The 22446-nt window shown below is 46.0% G+C and overlaps 1 protein-coding gene across 3 annotated transcripts in view; it reads right to left on the bottom strand.

Moving 5' to 3' along the window:
- Nucleotides 1-22446, bottom strand: part of mocos (molybdenum cofactor sulfurase) — a 318270-nt gene that overhangs the window by 20930 nt on the left and 274894 nt on the right. For all 3 annotated transcript variants that reach the window (XM_078538658.1, XM_078538660.1, XM_078538659.1), the window contains 3 exons: nucleotides 18581-18705; nucleotides 4687-4798; nucleotides 1662-1809 (listed from right to left, as the gene is read on the bottom strand). In XM_078538658.1, coding sequence (XP_078394784.1) covers nucleotides 1662-1809; nucleotides 4687-4798; nucleotides 18581-18705 — 385 coding nt within the window. The remainder of the gene's footprint in view (nucleotides 1-1661; nucleotides 1810-4686; nucleotides 4799-18580; nucleotides 18706-22446) is intronic.

Below are 22446 nucleotides of genomic sequence, written 5' to 3'. Positions count from 1 at the left end.
CGCAACTGTGGACAGCTGATTGGGAGATTCCACACAGATCCCCCACCGACCCCTGGAAAGAACAGGAGGCATAGAAGTTGAGGGCCACCGTGACCTTTAGCGCCACTGGCATGGGGTGTCCGCCCACACAGTCAGAGCTGATCTCAGGACCGATCCTCTGACAGATGGAAATCACTGTCTCCCTTGAGAGATGGAGCTTCCTTCGGCATAGCACCTCAGACATATTGAGGTAGCTGCATCGCTGCCTTTAAACCCTGGCAGCAGGATAGTGGCTTCTTCTGCGGCCCTTTCCGCCTTGGGCTTCTTGCTGGCCCTGCGCCCCTTGTGCCTGTGCCTCTCCTCCCACAGGTCGCTCCCCTGGAAGCTGCAAAGGTACACCTGGCCTCCTCCCCCTTCTTGCCCTCTCTTCCTCCTCAGAGGAGGTGCCTCCAGCGGCGACCACAATCCCCATTGTCTGATACGTGGAAGGGCCCACGCGGTGTGAATCCTCCAGGGCCTGGAAAACAACACTGAGTCCTGAACTGAAGCCTCGAAATTCTCTGAATGCAGCTCTGAAGTGAGATGAAGCTGTCCTGTTCACAGAAGCAACCAGCAGCAAGTGATATCCTAAACTCCTCACTAATCGCATTGACAAGGCCAATGACCCCTCTTATCCCGATGAGGTTTTGATAATTGTGGCCTGCCCGCCTGCCCATGCGACAGCCTAAAAATCGCACGGGCTACATAAAGTCAGAGGCAATTAGTGTCTCAAGGGCCTTAACTGGCCACTTAGTTAATGGTAGATGCGCCTCTGTCTCCATCATGTGCCCGCCTAGTGAAATATCGCGAGAGTGCGCGTTGACATCAGCACGCTCGGCCGACATCAACGCGCTTTATTTAACGCTCGAGTGGGTTGGGCATGCGCTTGCTAGCCGAGCTAAAAGTTCTGCCCAGTGTTTTAACTGTATCCCTAACCTGCACACCCTACAGGCAACTCTGAGAGCAAAGGATCATGGAGTCACAGCCCCTCCCCCACCCTATTTGCCAATGCACTGCACCAAGCAAATCCTCCAAATCATGTTTTTATATAAACAAGCACACTGTTTAAAATTTTCTCAGAACTGCTCCTGCATTGCTCCCATAACTTCACTGGGAGTACAACAGAAACCCTGTTATGGTAGTGGAGTGGGAGCAACTCTGTGAAGAATTGTAAGAAAAGTAAAAAGACTGAATAGATCAATAATGAGGTCTAATTTTAATAGTAAAACAACACTATCTAGTTATTAGATGTCTCCGCATACTGTGAGCAAACAGTTCTGTCTAGGACATCAGACAAATTTATGTAGAAATGTCTCAGTTGTTACTAGTTGATTTTCTTTGGTATTACTCACAGGTAATCTGGTATCTGGAGAATGGGAGTGATACTTATTGCTAACATGGTCAGTCCCTTTAAAGGCTACTGCGCAGGTACTCTCTGTGTGCATGGACTAAATAGATCTTGTCGCAGTAGAACTTTGCAGTATTTCTTCAGTGCTTGTAAACCTCTGGTTACAGGTCAGAAAAAATAGCTTCCTTCTCTTTTTTATTTTTGATACTTTGGACAGAGGCACCTGGGTTGCAGAATACATACTCAAAATTTTATATAAATATATCTAAAACTCCATGTGAAAATTTATATTTACCTGAAAAGAAACACCATCTATATCTATCGTAGCCCAGTCATCTTCTTCATAAGGCCTCATTGCACTTATTACAAAGTTGGCACGAAAACGATGGATTAGCCCCTCTGTTGTTAATGCTTCAGCAGAATTAGAATCAGTTGTTCCACCTCTATCACAGAAGGATAATCACAATTAAAAATGATTTGGAGTTATGAGGTATTCTGGAGAAATACCTCAAATAATCAGCAGCTTCTAAATGCATAAATATTGAAAAATAAAGAATGAGATGTACCCCAGAATGCAATGAATTTGTTGAAATGCTTTCTAATATTTCCCAAGCTCCAACTGCATATAAGAGTGACTGACATCATGAAGATATCTACAGTAGATCTAAATTCATGAGACATCTCCATGCCAAGTCAGGCAAAGCACATTTCAGGTAATATGCCTTCTAGCTTGCACCCTGAGGGAAGGGGAAGCTGTAAAGATAGCTTTAATGTGTCACAAGCTGGCCACGATGAATTTGTGAACATATTTTCTAACGTTTCCCAAAATTTGTTATTTTTAGGATGTAAATTCAGTAACCTCTTACACTAACATTCATTTCAGAAGCTATGGCAGAACTAAATCGACAAGTGAGACATGTTATTATGAAGTTGAAATATGAATCAAAAAACAACAATTTAGTAAATGTCACAACCATAACATATCTGAGATTCCTGTTAAGCTTCTGGCTGATGAGAATCCCCAGGGTGTTGATGGTTGAAGACATGGTGAAAACGATTATGTTAATGTTTGAGAGAGATGATTTGTTTGTTTCTTGTTAAAGGTGGTGATTAGCTGGCACTTAAGCTGGCAAATGTTGTCTGCCACTTGTCGACCCAAGTCTGGATGTTGCTCAGGTCCTGCTATCGACTACAATGGGCTGTTTAACATTGGAAGAGTTCTGAATGTAGCTAAATGCAGCATTACTAGTGAGAAGTCTAATTCTTGATTTTATGATGGAAGGAAAGTCATTGCTAAAGCAGCTGAGGAACTTCTTGGAGAGATGGTGGCACAATGGCAATATCATGGGATAAGTAATCCAAAGGCCAGGTTAATGCTCTGGGGACAGGTGTTCAAATCCCACCAGGAATTGAAAGCTAGTCTCAGTAATGGTGACCATGACAACTATCATTGATTGTCATAAAAACCATCTTGTTCACTAATGTCCTTTAGGGAAGGTATCTACCATCTTTAGCTGGTTTGACCTACATGTGTCTCCAGACCCACAGCAATATGATTGACTCTTAACTGCACTCTGCAATGGCCAAGCAAGCCACTCATTTCCAGAGCAATTTGGGATGGGCAGCAAATGCTGGCCTTCTCAGTGATGCCCATATCCCATGAAAGAATAAAGAAAAAAAACTCCTGCAGCAATGTGCTAGAGCAGCGATGAGCCACAACTATTTTCCTTTGTGTTACATATGATTCCAACTAGAACTAGTTTCCTTTTGGCTTCAATTTTGCTTGGGTTCCTTGGTGCCCTGTGGGGTCAAATTCTGCCTTGATGCCAAGGGTGGACACTGCCACCTGTCCTCTGGCATTCAGCTCACACGTATGTCGGAATCAAGGCTGTGATGAGGTCTGGAGTTGAGCTCAACATCAGTGACCAAGTGAGCACTTGTTGCTTCACAGCACTTAAGATTTCTTTATTCATTTTGCAGATGATTGGGAGGAGGTTGATAGGGCGATAACTAGCTGGGTTAGATTTGTCCTCGTATTTGTGGAATACCTGGGCAATTTTCGACATTGTTTGGTGAATGCCAATGTCATAGCTGTACTGGAGTAGCTAGGCTGAGAGCAAGCTAGATCTGGAGTGCCAGTCAGGGCCCAGAAACATTGCTGTATTCGGTATACTCATCTGCTTCTTCATGTCATGTGGAGTGAGGTGCCTATGCTAAAAAATTAATGCTTTTTAAAAATTCATTCAGGGGATGTGGGCGTCACTGGCTAGGCCAGCATTTATTGCCCAACCCCAATTGCCCATGAGACCATGAGTGGTGAGCTGCCTTCTTGAACCGCTGAGGTCCATGTGGTGTAGGTACACCCACAATGCTTCGAGGGAGGGTGTTTTAGGATTTTGACCCATCGACAGTGAAGGAACGGCGATATATTTCAGGATGGTGAGCGGCTTAGAGGGGAACTTGCAGGTTATGTTGTTTCCATGCATCTGTTGTCTTGTCCTTCTAGATGGTAGCGGTTGTGGGTTTGGAAGGTGCTGTCTAAGGAGCCTTGGTGAGTTTCTGCAGTGCATCTTGTAGATGGTACACACTGCTGCCACTGTGCATTGGTGGTGAAGGGTGTGAATGTTTGTGGATGGGGTGCCAATCAAGCGGGCTGCTTTGTCCTGGATAGTGTTGAGCTTCTTGAGTGTTGTTGAAGCTGCATTCATCCAGGCAAATGGAGAGTATTCCATCACGCTCCTGACTTGTGCCTTGTAGACAGGCTTTGAGGAGTCAGGAGGTGAGTTACTTGCCACAGGATTACTAATCTCTGACCTGCTATTGTAGCCGCAGTATTTATATGGCTGGTCCACTGTGCAATCATCAGTGAACACCCTTGCTTCTGACCTTATGATGGAAGGAAGGTCATTGATGAAGCAGCTGTAGAAGGTTGGGCCTAGGACACTACGCTGAGGAACTCCTGCAGCGATGTCCTGGAACTGAGATAATTACCTCCAACAACCACAACCATCTTCCTTTGTGCTAGATATGACTCCAACCAGCAGAGAGTTTTCCCCCTGATTCCAATTGACTCCAGTTTTGCTAGGGCTCCTTGATGCCACACTTGGTCAAATGCTGCCTTGATGTCAAGAGCAGTCACTCACACCCACTATTGTCACAATCCATTTTCTTTACCACTAAGGGAACTTGACTGAAAGTATTCCAAATACTTTACATTATTAGCTTTTCATTGAATAACACAGCTACCATCTGCTTGGCACAGTTTTATATTTTTTTCTTTATTACCCATGAGGAGAGTGTCCTTTCTGGATAGATCCTACCGTTGTAATATCCGTTCCTTGAGGTGTAGAATGCTCGCCATGTTTATGAGAAGATACTGGCTTTCATTCACCAATGACAGGGAAGATGATTGGGTCAAAGCTTGATTTTGAACTGAAAATTTAAATACATCATTAAAGACATGTGGAAGATACAATGGCCAGCATTTTCAATCTCTGCAAAGTTATGTTAGGGCAAAATTATTGGACATCACATTTCAGCTTTGAAAATATATAACTATTAGAATGCAAAAGCAATTTTTTCAAAATTTACTTGTTCTTGTTTGCTTTAAAACCTGAAATATTTCATTAGGACCTTTGTCGTCTTTACGCTCACATTCTCCCTCCTAAAGAAGCCATTCAGTTAGTAGCAAGAGCAAAGTAATTTAGGACACCTTCAATATTGGAGCAGACACCTGAACATAGTAATAGGATCAGCTAAGTTGTTGATCCAAGCATGCTATTTGATTTATTTTGCAATGAAACTCATGTTTTACCCCATAATCTCACCAGCAGTGAGATAGTGTGGGAGCATTCCCATATACTTTACACTGCTAACATATGTATTTTTAAACAAAATATTGTTCTCCTTAAAGAATAAGGAAACCTAACCTGTAATTAGTAACGTTATGTTGTTTAGCGCCTTGTTACATCAAAATATGTCAGGGCTTAACACACACATTACTTTTGACATGTAATAACTATTATGTAGATAAATGCAGCCTTTTGGGGTGGTGTCATTCTACTAACGAATGAGCAGTTAATCTATTTTTGATAGTATTGATTGAGGAAGGAATATTGGCCAGGAAACTGGAAGAACTTCCCTGTTCTTCAAATGATGTCATAAGATATTTAATGTGCATTGGAAGGTGTAGAACAGGTTCATAATTTACCAATAGAACAAAAGTAAAATACTTATATAAGGTCATTGACCTAAAACACTGGGCAGAATTTAATGATAGTGAAAGAGGGGCCTGTCCACTAGCTGGAAAACCAGTGGCAAACCTGCTGTAGCCATTTTCGGGAGGCCAGTTAGGATTAAGTCCCAATCGGACACCTAGCTGCCTGCTATTGGGCCTCCTGGCTCATTTGAGGAGAATTTCCCTCCAGAAATCCTGGTGCAGGCAGATATCCTGCCTCCGAGAGCTGCCGGCCAATCAGAGGCTGGCAATTCTCCAGTACCAACAGTGCCACTGGGAGTGGTGGTCACTGCACATTCTGCAGCGTGGCCTGCACCAGGGATCATTGCTGGAGCCTCGGGAAACAGGCGAATCGCGTGGGTTTACGAGGGCCAGACAGGGAGACCCTGGCAAGGGACAGAAAGGAATCGATTTAAAGGGCAGAGGGGATTCTTATTCCAGGCGTGCAACGTGGCCCTGCCCACCCTGGTTAACTATCAACTCAGCCCCTGTGTAGGAAGGCCATCCTCGAGTCTGGCTGCCCAGGACTAAATTGGAGGGAGGCAGGAAGGTCTTCACCCCACATCTTCCCACCTAGTCACATGGATCCCTCCCCCACAACCCTCAAACCGCGCCCCCCCTCACCCAAACCTGACTCTGGTGGGAAGGAGGGCACATTAAATTCCACCCACTGAGTCCGGTTTTACTTCTGTATAAGTGAACAGGTTTTGAGCGAGTTAAAATCGGGCACATTAACTCTGTTTCTCTCTTTATTGATGCTGCTTAATCTGAAGAGTGTTTTCAACATTTTCTGTTTTTTATTCTGCAATTTACCATTTCTTCTGAAGACTGACATTCTGATAAAAATGAGAGACTTTGACTATGATTTATCGGGAGGTTTTCCTGGATCTCTGAGCACTGGATCACCTAAGCATAATGCATTTTAGAAAATTTGTCAGGTCAGAGTGCACCCATTTCTCTCTGTATAAAGTAATGGAGGAATATCAGATGGATTCCTTTGTAAGTGTGCACTGAAAATATCAAAGTGTGATATTTTGATATTCTCTGCATCACTGTGCCTGGGTGCAGATATAGAAAAATCTTCTTCAAAGACTTTCTTCTGTGACTGTTTTGTAGCTAAGAAAGTAAATTATTTTAAGAGAGGTGCCTCCCTGAAAATGCATTTCTGCCACTTCATGTTGTGAAATGAGCTGTATCTCTGTCCCTCCCTGATCTGTATCACAAAGAAGGTGGTTAAACTGTCGATTGCCTGAGAGAGAACAAGAATCCATGTCTTTGAAACAGCACTTGAAGTGCTTGCCTTTATCACTGGTTAATTAACGGAGGTCAGAACCTAATTAATGTAATTTTAGTTTCAAAACACTCATTGATTCCCCTAGATGGTTTTTAATAGGCCTTTTATATTTCTAACTACAGTCTGTCGGTGACTACATTACCATGTGTTGACAAGTTGACTTCTCAAAAGGCAAGACTGCATTTCTGAGAGTGTGAGAAAGCCCTGTTTTAGATATTTTGGACTTCCTTTCTGGAACAATCCAGAACAATGAACACAAAGGCAAAACACAAACTCTGTAGGTACAAAAGGCTAAATAATTTAGAATACAAGTGTTATTGGCAGGGAACTGGATTCCAATATTTTCTCATGAAAGGTTTTGATGAAAGGTCACTTGCTTGAAACATTAACTCGGTTTTTCTCTCTCCACGGATGTTGCCTGACGTGCTGAGTATTTCCAGCATTTTCTGTTTCTATTTCAGATTTCTATCACCTGCAGTATTTTGGGCTCAGGGATAGCGCCTGTTTTTTTGGGTGATGGGCGGCCCCTTGAGTTCCAAAATGGCACCTGAAGTGTGCCGGATGCCATACTGGTAAAGGGGTTTGCGTAAGCATGTTCAATTTAATGCCATGAATATGCAGAGCAGGCAGTTGAAAATGTCGCTCAGTGTTAACACTAATTTGACCTTAATACTGCTCAATTTAAAGGGATCATCAACTAGTCACAGTTTCTGGCTGTTATTACAATTATAGACGTTTTGGGTGCTTTCCATAGTTGTTTCAAGTTGTAAAAGCCTCCGGAGGTAGTGTGGTAGGTGCCGAAGGACTGCTTGCTGACTTCAAGGCTTCTGCACAAACCAGTTGTTCCCAGACATCAATGCACTATTAAGCTTTCCTCTTGGAATTGAGCTTGATTAGGAGATGACCAGAGGCCACATGGAGCTAGAAGAGGAAGGAAAAGAAGGGGTCTCAGCAGGAGGTCATATCTGCCCAGTATGTTCAGAGAGTAATTCTCTGTCCTGAGCTGCAATGCGGAAAAGTGTGTGAGACGTCTTCCCTTCCCCAAGGAGATCTTTACTGTAATCTGTCAACTGTTACAGCTGCAACTGAAAAATTAGAGCAGAACAATGGAGTGCTGCTGAGGAAACTGAGTGCAGACTGGAGTTTGGTGAGTGGAGGAGATCTGAGTGTAGTGACTGCCTTGAATCAATGTTGGCATGTGTCCTTCGCTGGGTGGGCCAGCAGATATTGCCCATGCTGAAGTCACCCTGAGAGGGTGGCGAAGAGATGGGTTCCGCACCCGCAGCATGTGGTGCACTGAGACCCACATTACTATTTTGGGGGCAACCTGGAGGAGCTGCACCTAGGCGCAGTGCTGGAACTCCAGGACATGTCAAAAGTCAGGGAGATGACATGCTGGGAGGGGAGCTTCAAAGTGGCGTGGCACCGATCGATCTGCTGAGCTCTGCGCTCCACATGCTTGTGCCTCCTTGCTATGGAAGGTTAGACCATGTGGCATGTGGTGCCTAATGTGATGTAGGCAGCATTTGGCCAAGGGGGTGGTGTAGGGGTGGGGGGGGGTGGGGGGTGCGGGTGGACAGGCCAAGCATCTTTGTGTGAGTGATTGGCAGCAGCGAGCAGCGGAGTAAGGAGGCACTGGAGCCCTGCAATGTCCCACTCTGGTTGGGGTGGGCCGTCCGCAAAGAGAATCCAGGTACAAGTAACACTAATCAATGCTCGTCTCTTCTTTTCAGAAGAAGAATGCACATAATACTGCCAAGTGGGTGAGGTCTGGCGGAGGGCTGGCCCAGTTAGTGATTCTCAGCCACTTCGAGCAGGAGGCCCTAGATCTGGAAAGGCACCATGCGCCCAGGTCCACCGGTGTTGGTGAGGCTGGTGTGCCACAGGCAGGTATGTTTGCCCAGCACTGAGGTCACCGTTGTTCTCACAGCCATGCCAGTGCTGAATGTTCAGTGATTGAAGTTTGCAGCATGGCTTGACCATTGCTTATGAAAGGATGAACGCATAATGATCCAGGGGACAGGGATGCACATTAACATTGTCTCTACGTTAACTGATCCAATGTCCTTGTTCTTCGTTTCAGCATCAGTGCAGCAGGGCCGGGAGGAGGAGCAGTAGAGGCCTCCTCTTACACCTGAGGGCCCTGGAGTCATGGAGCCACCAGCATCATACCATTTCTGCCAGGCAGGCACCAGCGCAGATACTAGCACCTCAGTGGGAATTAGAACATCGGCTTGTGTCCCGGGGCACAGTGGTAAGGGCACTTCACAGTCGCTGGAAGAGCTGGCAGAGATATAGAGTGCACATGGCGCCAGCAGTTGGAGGACTGCAGGGGCCAGGTACATGCTTAGTCAGTGCCTGATGATGTGCCTCTGGAGTCGTCCACGACGCAGCAAATGCAGAAAATGCGGCCGGGTGTGCGGGAGCATCTGGTAGAGATACATGAGGCTATGCTTGGCTTCGTGTCCGTGGTGGAAGAGCCTACACGGACTATTGCCGATGCAATGAGCCCCATGGCCGAGCGTCATGCGTCCTCCATGGAGCCAGTGGCGACTCTTATGGAGCGGCTCCTCCAGGAGACCAATCAGAGCTTCCTGGGGATGCGCTCGGACCAGGAAACCCTCACATTGGCATTGACCTCAGCTGGTCAGTGCAGTGTGGGAGATGGTCTGGGCACCAAGTTTCCCAGCTCAGTGCCCATCCATCCACGGTAAGCAGGGAGGTCAAAAGCGACCTCACGTCAGCGCAGCAGCTGCCTGTCATCTCTGTGGGCTCTTCTCAGAGCCTTCCGGATGAGGGCGACAGCTCCTCCGCCCCTCTGCCAGTGAGCATTGCATCCGGTAAGGCTGTGAAGACTGGGGAGATGCCAGCTGTGGAACTGGCAGCTCCCTCTCAGACGAGGCCATCATAGGCTCCACGGGCCAGAGGACGACCGCCAAAGCCATCGAGGCCAACAGGACAGCAGAGTGAGCAGTGACAATGGGACATGTTAATAATAAACACATAAAATTTATTAAATTTTTAATAAACGGACATGAAACTTCATCCCGCCAGTGGATGAAGCTTCATTAATAATCTGCAGCCCGCTGGGGTTCCTGGCCTGCCCGCCAGCCTTAAGGTTGGACGGGCAGGGTTTAATAAGGTTAATTAGCCTGTCAATGGCCTTAATTGGCCATTGACAGTCGGGGGGCGGACAGCTGATTTCGCTGTCCGTCCGCCTTACTGAATATTTAAAGGGACCAGGATGACGTCGGGGGTTCCTCCCGACATCATCCCGCGTCATTTTCCCCTCGGCGAGCGGGCCCCGCCCCCAAATCACTGAGGGGAAAATCCTGGCCAAGGAGTCGAGTATGGAGCCTGCAGGCCAGCCTTATCCTGGAGGTCCATATGTGGTGTGCTAGCTGAAATTTCATTGGATTAAAGTCTCCCGGGCGTTCCTACCTCTCTGGAGTATGCCCGGGTCAGCGTCTACCCCTTCAGCATTTCCCTGTACGTGCTCATCCTCGGACTCACTGCTGGACTCATTGTGTGAAGCCGCAGCCATTGCATCTACATCTTCAACGTCCACAGTGTCCCCCCTTTCCAGCGCAAGATTGTGGAGGGCGCAGACTGCAACCACTATGAGTGACAGATGATTTGGGGGGTACTGGAGTGCGCCCCCTGAGCGGTCCAGGCATCGGAAGTGTATTTTCAGAAGATCGATGGCTCTCTCCACCACAGCCAAGTATACGGCTGCTCAGCTTCTGTCATGAGCCACCTTCTGAGGGGATAGTCCTTATCACCCAGCAGCCATCCATCAAGCCGGGCTGGAGCACTGAAGAGCCCTGGCACCTGGGAGTGTCTGAGGATGTAGGTGTCGTGGGAGCTGCCTGGGTACCTTGCACAGACTTGTAGAATCAGCATCCTGTGGTCACACACTATCTGCACGTTCATGGAGTGGAAGCCCTTCCTATTGCCGAAGGCACCGGGCTCACCTGCTGGCATCTTGATGGACCCTTGCACCCTGGATGCGGGGGAAGCCAGCAATCGCCGCAAAGCATCTGGCTCGCTGTGTCTGGCTTGCCTGGTCCTAATGGTAGTGGATGAAGGTCAATGCATGACTGAACAGAGCGTCTGTAACCTGCTTGACACAAGTGTGGACAGCTGATTGGGAAACACCACAAAGATCACCCACCGACCCCTTGAAGGAGCCGGAGGCATAGAAGTGGAGGGCAGCTGTGACCTTTAGAGCCACCAGCGTGGGGTGCCCACCCACACAGTTAGAGGAGATCTCAGGCCCAATTATCTGACAGATATAGTTGACTGTCTCCCTTGAGAGACAGAGCCTCCTTCGGCACTGCACCTCAGACATATTGAGGCAGCTGCTTCATCGCCTGTATAGCCTGGCAGCAGGATAGTGGCGTCTTCTGCGGCCCCTTCCACCTTGGACTACCTCTTGGCCCTGCACCCCCTGTGCCTGCGCCTATCCTCCCAAAGGTGGCTCCCCTGGAGGCTGAATGTGCACTCCTGGCCTCCTCCCCCTTCTAGTCCTTCCTACCTCCTCAGAGGAGGTGCTTCCAGTGGAGAGTTTAGCTCCCATTCCCAGGCTAAGGGAAGGCTTCCTGAAACCTGCAGGCCCAAAAAGAAACCTCACTGCAGAGTGCTGACCTGAAGGTTGTGAGTCCAGTCCGAGCAGCTGGTATGCATTTTGAAGTATTGCAGATCACACAGGCAAGTATCAGTAACTTTGCAAAATCAATATTTGACAGAGCACACTCACAATCCCACTGAGTCCTCTTATCCCGCCCGTGGATGAGGTTTATACAAATGCGCCGTACCTGCCTGCCTGCCTGTTGCGCCGTCCTGAAGATTGCATGGACGCCGAAAAATTGTTGTCGATTGGCACTTCAAGTGGCCCGTTAATTAATGGCGGGCGCGCATCGGATATCATCGTGCGCCTGCCCAACGAAATATTGCAATGGTGCGCAGTGACATTGGGTCGCTCACCCGACCTCACCATGTGTCATTTTACACATCGGCGTGAGGGTCCTGCGCCCGCACGCCAAAGGGAAAATTCTGCCCCGAGATTCTGGAAAGGTTCCATCAAGCTGGAAAGTAGCAAATATAACCCCTCTATTCAAGAAGGGAGGGAGGCAGAAAACAGGAAACTATAGGCCAGTTAGCCTGACGTCTGTTGTGGGGAAGGTGTTAGAGTTGATCATTAAAGAGGTTATAGCTGGGCACTTACAAAGACACAAGGTAATTGGGAAAAGTCAGCATGGTTTTGTGAAAGTGAAATCATGTTAACCAATTTACTGGAGTTCTTTGAAGGAGTAGCACGTGCTGTGAAACCTGTAGACCTACTGGATTTGGATTTCCAGAAGGCATTTGATAAGGTGCCACATCAAATTGCAGAAAAAAAAAGCTTGTAGTGGGTAACATATTAGCCTGGATAAAAGATTGGCTGGCTGGCAGAAAACAGAGAGCACACATAAATGGGTCTTTGTCTGATTGGCAGGATGTGACTAGTGGAGTCTCGCCGGGGTCTGTGCTGGGGCCTCAACTTTTTACAATTTACATCAATGGCTCAGATGAAGGGAGCAAAGGCATGGTAGCTAAATTTTCAGATGACACAAAGATAGGTAGGAAAATTTGTTGTGAAGAAGCTGCCTCAGGGAGATTAGTTAAAGTTCAAAAAAATTTAACAAAGGAAAATAAAACATTTTAAGACATGTCCCCTCATATTAAACTGTCATATGACATGTCTATTAATTTTATTAAAAATTTTTATAAGACTTTAAAAACCTTCCTGAAACCTCATCCCGCCCGTGGATGAGGCTTCATGATAAATGCGAAGGCCACCTGGGCTCTTTGCCTGCCTGCCAACCTTAAGGTTGGACGGGCAGCTCAGTTAATTGTTTCAATTGATAGTTAACTGGCCTTGATAGACCTTTGACAGTTCGGTGGGTGCGCAGCCGACTCAGGTGCGCACCCGCCAAACTGAGAATCTGAATGACGCGAGGTGACGTTGGGACACATGCCCGACGTCACCGCGCATCATTTTACGCCTCGGTGAGCGGGCCCTGTCCCCGTTCGCCAAGCCAAAGATTCTGCCCAGAAGGACTTTGCGGACAGATATAGATAAGTTGAGTGAGTGGGCAAAAATCTGGCAGATGGAGAATAATGTGGGAAAATGTGAAGTTGTTCACTTTGGCAGGAAGAATAAAAAAGCAGAGTATTACTTAAACGGAGAATGACTGCAGAATTGCAAGGTGCAGAGGGATTTAGATGTTCTAGTGCATGAGTCACAAAATGTTAGTATGCAGGTACAGCATGTAATCAAGAAGGCTAATGGAATGCTAGCTATCCTTTATTATGAGAGGAATTGAACATAAAAGAAAGGATGTTATGCTTCAGTTATGTAGGGCATTGGTGAGACCACATCTTGAATACTGTGCAGTTTTGGTCGAATTTAAGGAAGGATGTAAATGTAAATTTGGTATAATTTAAGGAAGGATGTAAATGCATTGGAGGCAATTCAGAGGAGGTTCACTTGATTGATACTTGGAATGACTAGGTTGTCTTATGAGGATAAGTTGAACAGGCTGGGCTTGTTTCCACTGGAGTTTAGAACAGTGAGGGGTGATTTGATTGAAATATATGATCCTGAATGATCTTGATAAGGTGGACGTGGAAAGGATGTTTCCTCTTGTGAGTGAGTCCACAACTAGGGGGCACTGTTTTAAAATTAGAGGTCACCCTTGTGGGGTGATTTCTCTCAGAGGGTGGTGCAACTTTGGAACTTTCTGCTTCAGAAGGCAGTAGAGTGGAGTCACTGAATATTTTAAGCAGAGGTAGATAGGTTCTTGTTAGGTAAGGGAATCAAAGGTTATTGGGGGGAGATGGGAATGAAGAACTCGAAACATCAGCCATTATTGAATGGTGGAGCAAACTCGAGTGCCGAATGCCCATTCTGCTCCTACTTCGTATGTTCGTATGACAAGGCCTGCATTGCCAGAGGTGACTGTGGCAATGAACTTTAATGCCTCTGGCTCTGTCTGGAATGGAGCTGAAGATATTGGCAATGTCTTGCAGTTTGAAATGCGCTGTTGCAAAAGGGAAAACACTAACGCTCTTTATTCCAAGAGAGATAACATTATTTTATTTCCCCTTGTCAGTAAGAAGCAGGTAAGAGTACTAAAATTTCAAGAATTGGAGGCTTTCCCATAATTCAGGGTTCCATTGACTGCATGCACTTTGATTTCTGTGTGCATCATGTCAACTCTGCCATATATCTGAACTGAAAGAATTTCCCCTGAACATGCAAGTGTGTGACCACAATGCATCATACAGGTCAAGCCCTGTATCCTAGCAGCAGTCTGTTCATTCTGTGGCAGCCTGCTGTGCCAGCTCTATTTCAGCCACCGTGACAAACCAAAGGGTGGCTATTTGGCGACAAGGGCTATTCATTGACAACATGACTCATGTCTCTGGTTTGCAACCTAGGCTCATGTATGTTGCATTTGTTTTATTTGTTCAGGGGTTTGGGCATTGCTGCAGGGCCAGCATTTATTGCCCATTCTTAATTACCCCCTGGAACTTGGTGGTGAGCCACTTTCTTGAACTGCTGCAGGTTACACGCTGTAGAAATCTAATAGAGCAGGCCATTTGCACACTAAAACAGCAATTTCACTGCCTGGACCACTCTCAAGGAGCCCTGCAGTACTTGGCTGAGTGACTCTCTAGTTGTGCTGGTATGCTGCATAACTGTGCCATCATGAGGAAACAACTTTTGCCACGTTATCAAGCAAGAAGCTGAGGAGGAGGACATTGTGTTCCCCATGCCCGTTTTCGAGTGCTATCCAATTCAACACTCCCTGGATCCTTGAATTGCTAAATAAATTTATTCAGTCTGATATGAAGGGGTTTGGCATGACTTGTATTTGTCACCTTAAGAAATCATGTGCATATTGGATTCATATATATACACCCAAAGATATTAAACAGGTGAATTATTCTCCCAAGGCAAAAGTGAACATAATATTGCAAGCTAGGCCTACTTTGATCAAAGCGAACAAAATTGCTTCACTATGAGAGTTGATGTTTGTGTTCGGCATGAGAAACATATCTGGTAATAAATAAAATTGTGTCAACTCCCAACAATGCAGCAAAATGTTTGGCAATTCAAAAGCATCTGTGATGCTGCACACTTTTCCAAGATCATATAAGGTGCATCTCAATACTTGTATCAAGCTGCAATGCATCACAGAGTTTTTGATGCCATTATATTGCAATATTTTACCAGAGTCACTGAATAATAGAGTGGTAGACACTAACTGTTAACATTGGAGACCAGTTGCAAATTCAGCTCGGACAATTTGAAAATGTTGGCTGTCTGTTGGCTTAAGAGCTTTATGTGAAATGACATAGGGCAGTTTGAATCCAGTTCCTGGTAGACATACGGCATCCTACCATAACCATTCCAATTCAACAATTAAGCCAGGCCACCAATTTGGAGATCCAGGAAATGAAAAAAAAATCTGGCATTGGTAGGAGTCCAATTCGGACATCTTGGGGCACATTGCCAAGATAGAGAAAACGGCCCTTGGCTGTGCATCTAACATTGCTATCTAAACCTGATTTGGGATTTGATGTTGCCATTGACTGCCGGTGGTGGAACGAATTCCAATTGCTAGCATTAATACCTCTTACCATGATTAGCCAAAAGTAATTGAAGAATTTTGACCATATGTTTAAATGACTTTTGTCCTATAGGTTTACTGTAAAAAGTGATATAAAAATTGAAAACTTTTGATAAGGTAACAATGCCATACCAGATTCTTAATACTACTGAGAAAAATGCTACTGCTTGCATACCAATAAGCCAACTGGGCAGGTACTTCATTGTAAGAAGCACAGCTTTGCAGTATAATTTTAGTGAGAGGTCAGACAAGTAACATTATTATGTCCCTTTGAGGGGATGTCCTGTCTAATAACCTTTACTTTGTACGTAACAATCTTCAGATGATGTTACTTATAGCACAAATCTTCTATTACAAACCAATGGAGAAATTTTAGCTCTGGGCAGGTTTCTGATGGTAAACCACACTGATTAGTTAATTTCTCATCCATCCAGTGGCAGTATGAGCCCACTTCAATTTTAATCAACCAGCTTCATTACCATCTTGCTTGAAACAAGCAGAAAATAGGCTGTAAGTGGCCACCAGCCCCTGGAAAATTAGTCAGCCAGGGACTGCCCATGACATGCAGTTAGGTTTGGAGAGGGAGGAGTTTCTAAACTGGCATCACAGGAGAGATGGGACAGAAGGGGAGTCTGGGGCATGGGAGACATAAACTTTCAATGTCAGGCCCCCAGGGCCACTTCTACCCTCTCCTGGCCTCACAAGAGAAGTAAAACTTTATCTTTCAGGACATTTTCAGATTCTGATTCTCTTCAGACCTGCCTCAACCTCGTGAGAAAGCCACAGTAGCTTTCCTACTCAGACTGTGTTAAAATTGCAGGCAAGGCCCAGTGATCTCGTCTAACCTCACCCGCATATTTAAAGAAGGACCCACCGGCTTCAAGTGAGTGTATTTGTCACCTTAAAAGAGCAGGTTAAAACTGGTATTACCGTGAAGCAGGTGGGAAATTGACTGAGAAGATACCTGTGGTATTTTAGATGCCCACCTGCCCATTTTCTGCCAGACGATTAGAGTTAAAATCCCCCATAACACTAAACACAAATGGATGAAATTATTGAAAATGTGCTCCTTTCCCTGAAAGAAATTGGATCAACCTGTAAAATCCAAGTTCAATGTTTTCTCTTAAAGAACAGATAACTAAAACTTAATTACTGCTACTTCTTGCCCTAGATCTGAACTCGCAACTTTCTCTATTTGCTCTCATGTCTCCCCTAATGTCCCCTCTGAGCTCATCTTGTCCATAAGATTCACTTCCTGATCCCTTGATCTTATTCGCAATAATCTGCTGATCACCTAACTTCCCCTCTTAGCTCCCAAGTTAGCCGATATTGCAAACAGCTCTTCCTTTTGATGTTGATCCTCTCTCCTTTAAATCTGCTGTCAGCATCCCATCCCTCAAAAAAATAATCCTTGACCTCTCTGTCCTTGCAAACCACTCTCCCATCTCCAACCTCTCTTTTCTCTCCAAAGTCCTTGAACCTGTTGTCGCCTCCCAAATCTGTTCCCATCTTTCCTAGAACTCCATGGTCAAATCCCTCCAATTGGCTTTCTGCCCCTGCCACAGTACCTAAATGGATCTTATCAAAGTCACAAATGACATCCCATGTGAGTGTGACAAAGGTAAACTTTCCCTTCTCATCATTCTCGACCTGTCCGCAGTCTTTGACATGGTTGACTATACCATCCTCCTCCAATTCCACTCCACTGCCATCCAGCTGGGTGTGACTGCTCTCATGTGGTGCCATCCTTACCTATCTAATCATAGCCGGAGAATCATTTGCAATGGCTTCTCTTGCTCCTGCACTGTTACCTCTGGTGTCCTCCAGCGATCAATGCTCGGCCCCTTCCTATTTCTCATTTACATGCTGCCCTTTCCAAAATCAAACAAAGGCACAGCATTAGTTTTCACATATAAGCTGACAAAGCCCAGCTCTACATCAACAACACTTCTATTAATTCTTCCATTGTTACTAAATTATTAGGCTGCCTATCTGACATCCAGTACTGGATGAGCAGAAATTTCCTTCAATTAAATATTGGTAAAACTGAAGACATTATTTTCGGTCTCTTCTCCAAGCTCTGTTTGCTAACTGCTGACTCCTTCTTTCTTCCTGGCAACAGTCTGAGATTAACCCAGTCTGTTTGCAACCTTAGTGTCACATTTTATCCTGAGGTGAGCTTCTGACTTCATATTCATGCCATTAATAAGACTGTGTTTTTCCATCTCCATAACATCACTTGATTTCAACCCTGTCTCAGCTCATCTGCTGCTGAAACCTTCATCCATGCCGTTGTTACCTCTAGACTTGGCTATTCCAACACACTCTTGGCTGATATTCCACCTTCCATGCTTCGTAAAGTTGTGGTCATCCAAAACTCTGCAGCTTGTGTTTTAACCCGCAACTAGTCCTGTTCCCCTACTGTCCCTGTGCTTGCCGAACTACTGGCTCCTGCTCAAGCAATGTCTTGATTTTAAAATTCTCATCCTTGTTTTCAAAACCCTCCAAAGCTTTGTCCCTCCTTATCTCTGTAATCTCCTCAAACCCCACAATCCTCCGAGATACCTGTGCTTCTTGCTCCTTTAATTCTGGCCTGTTCCGTGTTCCCAATCATAATTACTCCACCATTGGTGGCCATGCCTTCAGTTGCCTAGGCCCAAGCTCTGGAATTCCTTCCCCACATCTCTCCACCTCACTTTCCTCCTTTAAGACACTTCTTAAAACTTATCTTGTTGACAAAGCTTTTAGTCATCTGACCTAATATCTCCTTTGTGGCTAGGTGACCTACTTTATTTTATAATGCTCCTGTGAAGTGCCCTGGGATGTTTCATATGTATAAAGTGCCTTTAATGTAATAAGTTGTTGTTGTAAAACTCTGATTCCTTTCCTGGCACTGTGGCATTGAGTAATGTGAATTGCTTAGTGCATAATGTAAATGGTCAATGTTTGAACTAGTTGGCCTTGGCAAATGTCAGTTTTTCAATTAATATTTAGTTTTTTACCTTGAGTGTGCAACTTTTTCAAGGGTCTGTGAAAATTAGAACTCTGTCTGATCAGAAAGGTCTGCCGTCCAAGAAATGTGGAAATCCATCTTGCAACATTTTCCCCACAGTCCAATCCTTTTACCCTGTATTAAAAAGGTATATATTAATGTTATGAAGATACAAATAAATAAAAAATGCCTGGCATATCCAGTATGTCCCATAAAGCTGTAAACACAACACAGGCGCACCCCACCTGGAAGCCATGCAATGACCTGGGAGAGCCAGGAAAACAGGTAGGTCCGTAGCCTCCCAGAATGAAGAAACAATAAAAACTGGGAAATAAGAATACTGGTCAAAACCGTTCTTTCCTTCTGGGCTGTCATATTACCCTCTTTTCTGCCCTTATTTGGCCTTTCTGGGCTTTTTTAAAATTCGTAAATGGCTAGACCAGTATTTATTGCCCATCCCCAATTGCCCTTGAGAATGTGGAGGTGAGCCAACTTCTTGAACTGTTGTAGACCATGTGTTGAAGGAACAACCACAGTGCTACTAGCAAGGTAGTTCCAGGATTTTGACCCAAAGATTTTGACCATGCATCTGCTGCCCTTGTTGTTCTAGGTGGCAGAGGTCACGGGTTTGGAAGGTGCTGTCGTTGGAGCCTTGGTGAGCTATTTCCTACAGTTGAAAATAAGACTACTCTCATATCACCAAAATTTCACAACTGTCTGCTACCAGAAGATGCATGAATTTAGCCTGTCGAAGACTCCTTCTCAACTTACTTGCAGTCCCCTCTTCGATTCCTAGCCTGCCTCTGTGGGATGACATTAAGGATTCAGTAAAGTAAGGAACTGAATCTGCATTGTGCCAGTCTATGGCATTGAGTAGGTACTACAAGAACTGGTACCACCTTATCATTATGTCTTTGTATGTCATCAGCAGCTTATGATAAATTTTGGCAAGTTGCAGTATCTTTACTAAGAACATTCCATGCCGGGACCCCACAACAGCTTCTACTTTTTCTGGCCTCACAAGGAATTTTCTACCTGCCGGGCGGGCGGGCCCGACCCAATCTCTGGTGGGTGGGGAGCCGATCCCCGCCGGAAAAGCGGGCCCCGCCACCATTTTACGTGGGCGGGCCAATTAAGGCCCGCCTAGCGTGATATCTGGCGGGAAGCGCTATGTGCGGGCGGGGGGGGGGGGGGAATTCCCCGAAAGTGAGAGAGCAACTACATCAAGGTCAGCACTAAGGCGGCCTCCCACGCGCAGAGGGCCACAAGATTCACTGTCATTGCCGGATTCCCCCATGTGCAGGAAATTATTGACTGCATACATGTAGCCATCAGGGCACCAACTGATTGACCTGAAAGCTTTTCATAAACAGAAAGGCATACCATTCACTCAATGTGCAGCTGGTGAGTGACCACAAGAAAAACTTCCTCCGTGTCTATGTGCACGCTTTCCTGGCAGCTGCCACGACTCATTCATACCATGCCAGCCAAACCTTCCACAGATCTTTCATCCCATTCCCCAAGTAAGCTGTTAGATTCTGAGCAACAAGGGCTGCCTTCTGAGGAGGTGGCTCCTCACACTGCTGTGAACAGCTCAAACGCAGTCCCAATGCTGTTACAATGAAAGTCACCAGCAAATCAGGGACTACACTGAGCAGGCCACTGGCCTGTTAAAGATATGCTTTCATTGCCTGAACCGTTCTGGTGGCACATTACAATATTCACCTGCCAGGGTGTCTTGTAATGGTTGTGTGCCTCATGCTACACAACATGGCACAAAAAAGGGGAGTGACACTCGAAGAGGCAGAGTGCCATGAGGGCCCCATATCATCTGAGGCTGAGGAGGAGCAGGATGAGGGAGATGAAGGGCCAGGAGACTCAGAGGGAGATCCTTCAGATGAAGAGGGTGGAGGCGAAGTGGTGGCCAGACGTGGGGACTTGGAGCAGGCTGTCTTCAGGAAGCCATTTTAGTGAGGGATCTACGAATTCAGCGAAGGTTTAGCTGATAGAGCCTGATGACTGAATAACAGAACATATGCCTAGCAATGCACCAAGCCTGAGCCTTCACTAGGAGGACAACCATGCATACAATCTTCAAAATATTTTGGTTACAGACAGATGGACTACTAGCTGCAGTTTCCACTGAGGCCAGTGAGAACCTGATGATATCTCTGTACATTATAAATACTGTTTGATATTAAGCTTCAAAGAACATGCTAACCATTGTAAAAACACAGTAACTTTGTTTATGTCATCACTGAAATTAACTATTTACATTCAACATATACAAGACATCACCGTGACCCAGTTGGTGCTCTACACGATGTGGTGCCTCATGCTTTCTGACACTTCGATGCAGTAATCCTCTTGTTGCCTTGGAAGAGGTGGAGGCAGCCAGCTCACGTCCTTGGATTTTCAGCTGAAATGGTGTATCTTTGGATACTCAGGTTTGACCAAATTGCTGCTATAAGATTTGAAAGTGTTTGTAGTAAAAGTAATCACTAGAGTGTGTGTAGTTAGGAATGTGACCTCTGGGTCAGGCTAGGATAAGTTGATAACAAAAACAGAATTACCTGGAAAAACTCAGCAGGTCTGGCAGCATCGGCGGAGAAGAAAAGAGTTGACGTTTCGAGTCCTCATGACCCTTCAGCAGAACTGAGTAAAGTTAGGAGAGGGGTGAAATATAAGCTGGTTTAAGGTGGGGAGGGGGTGGGGGGAGAGAAGTTGTGGGGGGGGGGAGGTGGTTGTAGGGACAAGCAAGCAGTGATAGGAGCAGATAATCAAAAGATGTCACAGACAAATGGATCAAAGAGGTGTTGAAGGTGGTGATATTATCTAAGAAAATGTGCTAATTAAGAATGGATGGCAGGACACTCAAGGTACAGCTCTAGTCGGAAGATGAGGTGCTGTTCCTCCAGTTTGCATTGGGCTTCACTGGAACAATGCAGCAAGCCAAGGACAGACATATGGGCAAGAGAGCAGGGTGGAGTGTTAAAATGGCAAGCGACAGGGAGGTTTGGGTCTTTCTTGTGGACAGACCGCAGGTGTTCTGCAAAGCGGTCGTCCAGTTTGCGTTTGGTCTCTCCAATGTAGAGGAGACCGCATTGGGAGCAACGAATGCAGTAGACTAAGTTAGGGGAAATGCAAGTGAAATGCTGCTTCACTTGAAAGGAGTGTTTGGGCCCTTGGACGGTGAGGAGAGAGGAAGTGAAGGGGCAGGTGTTGCATCTTCTGCGTGGACATGGGGAGGTGCCATAGGTGGGGGTTGAGGAGTAGGGGGTGCTGGAGGAGTGGACCAGGGTGTCCCGGAGGGAACGATCCCTACGGAATGCCGCCAGGGGGGGTGAAGGGAAGATGTGTTTGGTGGTGGCATCATGCTGGAGTTGGCGGAAATGGCGGAGGATGATCCTTTTAATGCGGAGGCTGGTGGGGTGATAAGTGAGGACAAGGGGGACCCTATCATGTTTCTGGGAGGGAGGAGAAGGCGTGAGGGCAGATGCGCGGGAGATGGGCCGGACACGGTTGAGGGCCCTGTCAACGACTGTGGGTGGAAAACCTCGGTTAAGGAAGAAGGACATGTCAGAGGAACTGTTTTTGAAGGTAGCATCATCAGAACAGGTGCAACGGAGGCGAAGGGACTGAGAGAATGGGATGGAGTCCTTACAGGAAGTGGGGTGTGAGGAGCTGTAGTTGAGGTAGCTGTGGGAGTCGGTAGGCTTGTAATGGATATTGGTGGACGGTCTATCAGCAGAAATTGAGACAGAGAGGTCAAGGAAGGGAAGGGAAGTGTCAGAGATGGACCATGTGAAAATGATGGAGGGGTGGAGATTGGAAGCAAAATTAATAAATTTTTCCAGGTCCCGACGAGAGCATGAA

The sequence above is a fragment of the Cetorhinus maximus genome, chromosome 3 (genome assembly GCF_964194155.1).
Source record: "Cetorhinus maximus chromosome 3, sCetMax3.hap1.1, whole genome shotgun sequence".
NCBI lineage: Eukaryota > Metazoa > Chordata > Chondrichthyes > Lamniformes > Cetorhinidae > Cetorhinus > Cetorhinus maximus.
Note: the sequence above shows the minus strand (reverse complement) of the source record. Positions and strands in the feature narration are given on the sequence as shown.